The 6814-nt window shown below is 43.8% G+C and overlaps 1 protein-coding gene across 2 annotated transcripts in view; it reads right to left on the reverse strand.

The window, feature by feature from the left end:
* Window positions 1-1325: 1325 nt before the first annotated feature.
* The window catches only part of TTC17 (tetratricopeptide repeat domain 17), a 155151-nt gene continuing 149662 nt past the window's right edge, over window positions 1326-6814 (reverse strand). For both annotated transcript variants that reach the window (XM_017858095.1, XM_017858094.1), the window contains 3 exons: window positions 6231-6350; window positions 4407-4550; window positions 1326-2478 (listed from right to left, as the gene is read on the reverse strand). In XM_017858095.1, the coding sequence (XP_017713584.1) occupies window positions 2347-2478; window positions 4407-4550; window positions 6231-6350 (396 nt within the window). In that variant the 3' untranslated portion in view covers window positions 1326-2346. The remainder of the gene's footprint in view (window positions 2479-4406; window positions 4551-6230; window positions 6351-6814) is intronic.

Consider the following 6814-nt stretch of genomic DNA (forward strand, 5'->3'; position numbering starts at 1 on the left):
ATGGGCAAACCCCAAGTGCATTCATTATGTTGAGGGAAAGAAGCTGGACTCAAAAGGCCATACATGAATTCCATTTACATGACATTATGGAAAAGGAAAAGCGATGGGGTGGGAGAGCAGACTCGTGGTTGCCCAGGGTTAAGGGTTGGGGAGGTTCGACTACAAAGGGACAGCACGAGGGAGTCTTTTGGGGATGATGAAAGTTTTGTATCTCGATTGTTGTGATGGTTGCATGATAGAACTGTATACCAGAGTGAATTTCATAGTATGTTAATTTTAAAAAGTCAAGCAACTAGGCTGGGCATGGTGGCTCAAGTCTGTAATCCCAGCACTTTGGGAGGCCAAGGTGGGTGGATCACCTGAAACCAGCCTGGCCAACATGGTGAAACCCTGTCTCTACTAAAAATACAAAAAATTAGCCAGGTGTGGTGGCACATGCCTGTAATCCCAGCTACTTGGGAGGCTGAGGCAGGAGAACTGCTTGAACCTGGGAGGCAGAGGTTGCGGTGAGCTGAGATCGTGCCATTGCACTCCAGCCTGGGCAACAAGAGTGAAACTGTCTTAAAAAAAAAAAAAAGTCAAGCAACCGTTGAAGTTTTCGGGAAAAAACTGTGGTGAGGTGGGGAAGCGGGGAACTACATTTACATACAAGTTAATTTCGATGGATCCCCAAGTGAATTAAAGGCTCACTGTATTCAGCAACAAACGAGCTTGCTGTTCTCAAAATATATCTGATACAACTGGAGTTTGCTGGACTTTAGCTGCATAAGGAACAGAGAGGTCACACGTATGTCTGGTGTAAGAAATTAGACTTGCTTCTAAGAAATTACACAGTCTGTGCTAGAACTAAACCCTTCAAGTTCCACGAGCCATTATCTGAGATGATCAGTGTCTGATTGCATCCTAGGAAAGTCCACAGAAATGCTGTCTTCAGTGGAATCTTGTCCCAAGGGGCATGCCCAACTTACACGATGCACCCCAATGCTGTCTGTGAAACTTACTTGGATGAATGTTAAGACCAGTGCTTTCCTGAGGGCCATGACTTTGTGGCTTAGATGATGCTTCCTTTGCCAGGAAGGTCAATTATATACTAAACTCTGAACATGTGCTGACTGTATGTCTTTCCTGGTGAAATGCATTGTTCTAATAAGTTCATCAAGTATAAAACCTAGTGATGATGGATTGTTTTGTTCTCCCCTCACCTTGCTGCTGGAAGAAAGATAAAGCCAATGTAGGGCTTGGGACGATCAGATCCAGAGTTCAAGTCGGGCTTCACAGCTGCCCAAATTAGCCAGGTTCTAAAGAAAAATCACGCGACTGACCTATTTTGCTCATAAACAATTTTATTTTTTTTTCTCAGTATGTGCCCTTGAAGATTCCAAAATGTTGGAGTTTCTGATTCTCCTGGGACCAAAGGTAAAAGCATTGCATGGAAACACTCAACCTTGGCTCATTACTCTCCTGAGGAGCGAAGTCGGGGGGCCTCAGAGAGAGGGAGCTGACACTCACACCTTATTCCAAGATGGGTAACACAGTGAACAAAGAATTAGTAAAACATAGACTCAGTCTGTAGAGGGCTTCAGATATACATATTCTATATATATAAACCTGTTATATAGGATTTCAACTTATTGGTTTCCTTGTGATTTGTAATTAAAGTACAAATGATAAAGATGTTGCACACTGCTGATTTCCCCTTCTCAGCCCCCCTCCCTCCCCAACATAAATAACATTACAAAGGTCAGCTGATCCTAAGAATTTTTGTTGTTGTAAATATTTTGTTTTAAAATTCGTATTCCCCTTCCTCCCCTGCAAACTACCTCTGAGAGTTTGTAAAATAGCAGCATGGAACGTACGAGACTGGGGACAGCATGGAGGTCTAACGGAGAGAGCGCAGAACGTTGCTTCTCACCAACGGGCACCAGATGGGCTTCTGCATTTCCACTGACAACAGAGGCTACGACAGGAAGCAGAGAATGAGCAATGCAGCTTTGTCCTCCTCCAAAGAGGAGGCTAGCTGGACCACTGAGAAAAGCCCTAAAGGCAGTGAGGTTTTTGGAGACAGAGCACAGCTCCAGAAATGTCTTGGCTCAGTATTTACACAGTATCTTGAAGCTGCACTTTCCTTTTAAGAAATGTGTTGTTTCTGAAGGTGCCTCTTCTGAGGCTGGTTGGGGGAAAGGAGAAACTTAAACCAATTTCCGCATATGTAAAAGTCCTGTTATAAGTCTTAGTTATTTTCACACACATCATTAATAGTAGATACTGACAATGATTGGTTTCTTTTTTTTGTTTTTTGTTTTTTTGAGAGCATGAGTAAAGAGAAAGAGAGAAAGAAGAAGTGCACTAAGGAGAGCGCCGTCCCTTCTTCAGCATTAAGTGACACTGGATGGTCTGGATTCGGTTCTTGGCCGGGACAAACTCGGGCTGAAGCTTCAATGTGGATTCATACCACACCAGTGCTTTTTCAAATTCTTCCTGTGAGGGTCAAGGAGACAAACGTGAGGGGATGGCATCACCAGGCTAAATATATACTGTGACCTCTTTTTTCTCAAGAAGCACCTCTGTGCTAGGGACAACCCTGCAGCGTTTGCTCAATGGATCTAAGTCTCTGTGGAAAAGTCTGAGGTTCCTCTGGGAGGAAACAGCTGCCTTCATCCCCGAGATATAACATCACAAAGGAAACTACGGCAGAGCCCAAGAACAAAAGGAAAAGGGGTAGAGCAGCTTTTACAAACCCAACAACAGTCATAATTGTGGTAATAATAAGACCTAACAGTCCTGAGTGCCTGAAATGTGTCAGACACTGTGCTAGGTGCTTCATGAAATCTTTCCATTTAATCCTCACAGAAACCTCTAGAACCATGCCGGACAAATGCCCATTATGCATCTGCCTAAATTTTCTAATGTAGCTAGAAAGACGGAAACTAAGTCAGGTATCTCAATTGGACTCGTACATTTTGAAGAGTTTTAAAATTCTCTTTAACATTTAAAAACACCAACAAAGATTGGGAAATGATCCCTGCCATACTGAAGGTTAATCTTTTACTTAGAGTTACACTCTTTTTTTTTTTTTTTTTTTTTTTTTTTTTTTTTTTTTTTTTGAGACAGAGTCTCGCTCTGTCGCCCAGGCTGGAGTGCAGTGGCCGGATCTCAGCTCACTGCAGGCTCCACCTCCCGGGTTTACGCCATTCTCCTGCCTCAGTCTCCCGAGTAGCTGGGACTACAGGCGCCCGCCACCTCGCCTGGCTAGTTTTTTGTATTTTTTAATAGAGACAGGGTTTCACCTTGTTAGCCAGGATGGTCTCGATCTCCTGACCTCATGATTCACCCGTCTCGGCCTCCCAAAGTCCTGGGATTACAGGCTTGAGCAACCGCACCCAGCCTAGAGTTACACTCTTAAAGAAGAGCCCAAATCAACTGGTTTAATGACTTCTAGCCAAATGAGAGACACAAGTCCTCGTTCATAGTAGCAAACTTCACATTTACTGGGGGGAACAACAGATTCTTCAATTTAAGAAGCAGAGGGAAATCTGCATATTCGGCAATACCTCCCTGGCAAAATACTTCTCGCCTCTGAAGTCAAGGAAGCTGGCAGCCCAGGGCTGCTCACTCTGTAAGTCATTACTGAGAGCATCTTGGGAACAGCCCTATGTGTGATGCCACATTTTAGATGAAAGTGAACGGCATGATTCTCATGCTAAACTGGGTTATGACAACTTTTAGGGGGTCCCCCTGGGATTTTCAGTTCTGAAATCAGTTCTTGTTTCTGATCAGAATGAGGGATCTGGATGACTTTGCCATTTTCTCTCTAAATGATATTCCATGAAACTAGTGGAATTTCATCATTCATTAACTACTTGGTGAGCACCTACCACGTGCCAAAAACACTGTGAGGCACTGGGAACAGGGAGGTGAAGAGGAGTCTTGTCCCCAACGAGCCCATAGGCTAGAGGGAAAGACAAATCCTTAAACAAAAAATTATAAAACAAGGTGAAAATCCAGCAAGAAAAATAGGCACAGGGTGTCATGAGTGTGATGACAGGTACCTTAGCCCAACCTGGAAGCCACAGAGCATGTGTGTGTCTCCACGGCGTGTTAGGAGAGGTTTTCTGGAACAGGTGGTGTCTCCAGGAAATTGTAGGTAAATCTGACTCTGCTGTTGGTGTTCAACTCATGTTGAGGAACTATGTAGTTGCAAATACTTAGAAGAATTTCATGTATTATTTTTTTAAACACCTCTCAAACCCTTATCCATAAAATATAACATTTTTTTTTTGGAGCTAGCAATTTTAGACAAATTTACAGGAAACTGGTGGGCAATGACATATTCAAAGAGGTTTTGAAATCAAAGATGTGCTACTGTTTGGCAGACTTGGTACATTCTGCTCACACCCCCATCTCACCATTGCCACGTAGACATTGCCCAGAGTGAAGTGGTTCACAGCAAAGTGTGGTGCGATCTCTACTGCCATGGTGGCTACTATGACGGCGTCATTCCAGAGCTTGGCGTTGTGCAAGATGTTGGCCAGGCTAATCAGGGGGACATCCTGGGAGAAGAAGGAGAATGGTGAGAAGGGAAAATTGGGTTTTGAGCTTTCATTCTTGTTTTTGGTGATCATAAAGAACATAGTTGGTGCTTCCTGGTGAATGATTAGAATAGTGCCACTCAAAGCGTTTTTCTGCTGTTTGCTACTGGTCTGTGATAGTGATAGATAAGGTGCTTGTACCAGAATATCAATCAATTCCATCTTTCATTGGCGGAGTCTTGCTTCAAAAACCAAACACAACAAAATGTCAGCTGAAGTAAACAATCTGCTGAATAATGTAGTTGGTTTCTTCTGGTGAAGCTCCTTGTCTCATTGCAGACTGCTAATAAAAAGTCTGTGTACTGTCCACAGACCACACTTGGAGTCATGCTGTCAGAAAGTCAAAATAATTTCTGCAAGAACCATCATATCATTAGGGGTTGGCAAACTGAGGCCTAATGTAGTCTGCTGCCTATTTTTAAAAAAGTTTTATTGGGACACAATCATTCCCAGTCCTCTACGTATTTCTGTGGCAGTTTTCATACTATAATGCTAGAATTAAGTAGGTGCACCAGAGGCTGTCTGGCCTCCAGAGTCTAAGTGTTTTATTCTCTTGCCCTTTTCAGGAAGTTTGCTGACTCTTAGAGGTAGAGCCTCAGCCCTTCCCTATTGCCTAACAGTAGAGAGTACAAAATGATAGATGGAACAAGTAGCAATACTGTTGCAATACTGTTATCATCACAAATATCATTCCCTTTAAGTGCCTTACCTGAGCAATGCTACCTGTATCACGCCATATTGGGTTCTACAGCAGACACAGAAGAAACAGAAAAAAGGACCCATCTTTGTGACAGCCATAGAATGCATGACCCTAGATGAGCTCACTGAAGTTCAATAAGGTGCCCAAATTCACAAAGCTAGTAAGAGGTAGAGCTGTGTTTAAAACTCAGCAATGCCTGGCAGTGAATCCTGTGTTCCTTCCATCATTCCATACACTGCCTTGATGAGCAAAGAAGACACCAGCCATGTCTTTAAAAAGTGTAAGATCTGGATTAATGATTAATGCAGACCTCAGAACACATGGATACAAATCTGCTGATAAAAACCGTACTTTTCGCCCATCATAACAACAACTGGTCTTCTGGAAAAGTTTGGTGTCACACAGGGTTAGCTGGTTTGTTTTTTGTTTTGTTTTGTTTTTGTGGAAACAGTAGAAGTCAGACAAGGATCAGGGACAGACCAATGCATGTGAGGAAATGGAAATTCACTTCTATCTCTGTGCTTGGAAGCAAGCTCAAGCCAAGAGGATAAGCAAAACAAGTCTAAGAGGTCACCCGGCCCCTGAGGACAAGCTAAACTCAGATTGACTTCTATGTGTCAGCCCACTTAGGCCAGGGCATTTGCTGTATGTTGGGTGGCTCTGAACACAGCAGAAAGGGGACTCAATGCAGTAGCGTCTTACAGTGATCTGGAAGGCCTTCCCCACGTTCCAACCTGCTGAGGCTGGGGAGGCACGCAGCAGGGATAGTTCACAGGCTTGCTGGGGCACATGCCCAGTCAGAAGGTCTCCTGCCCCATTCTCTCCTTGTAACACGTCCTCACTGGCTGAGCATGAGGGAGGCTGGTTGAAAGGGCAGAATAAAGCATGGGGAATGGAAAGGACCAAGGGGCAGAAATTCCCACCTTCTGAGTCGCACTCACCTTCATCTGGTGTGGGGCATAGTGCAGAGCCTGGCGCAGGCAGTCGATTGCCTTCTTTCCTTGGCCTTTCACCCTCCAGTAGAGGGCTGCCATGCTGGAGAGGACCCAGGACGTCTGGTTCTGCAAAGGGATGTTAGCTAAGGCTGGTGTCCTTTCAGGAACATACTCTTTTATTACCAAGATTAAGTTCAGTAACACAGGTCATGACCGTTCAACTGAGTATTTACTACTCTGCTGAGCACTTTCTGTTCCTCCCGTCCTTCATTAACCCTTAGAACAATCCTGTGAGCTTGATGCTACTATTACAGCCCTTCTATAAATGAGAAAACTATGACTCAGAGAGGTTAAGTGCCTTGCCCAAGTTCACTCAACTACTGAATGGCAGAACTATATCTCCTATCTATGTTCTATTTTATTTAACTTTCTGAATAGGTAACACATTCCCATGTTTTAAAAACCACAAAGTATACAAAGTTATACCGTGAAGTCTACCTCCCATCCTTGTCTCCACAGTAGACAAGTAAACACTATTTTTAGTTTCTTACGTTTCCTTCTAGAATTTCCTCCCCTCCCCTCCCCCCTCG

The sequence above is a fragment of the Rhinopithecus bieti genome, unplaced genomic scaffold, assembly GCF_001698545.2.
Source record: "Rhinopithecus bieti isolate Rb0 unplaced genomic scaffold, ASM169854v2 scaffold_46101, whole genome shotgun sequence".
NCBI classification, from domain to species: domain Eukaryota; kingdom Metazoa; phylum Chordata; class Mammalia; order Primates; family Cercopithecidae; genus Rhinopithecus; species Rhinopithecus bieti.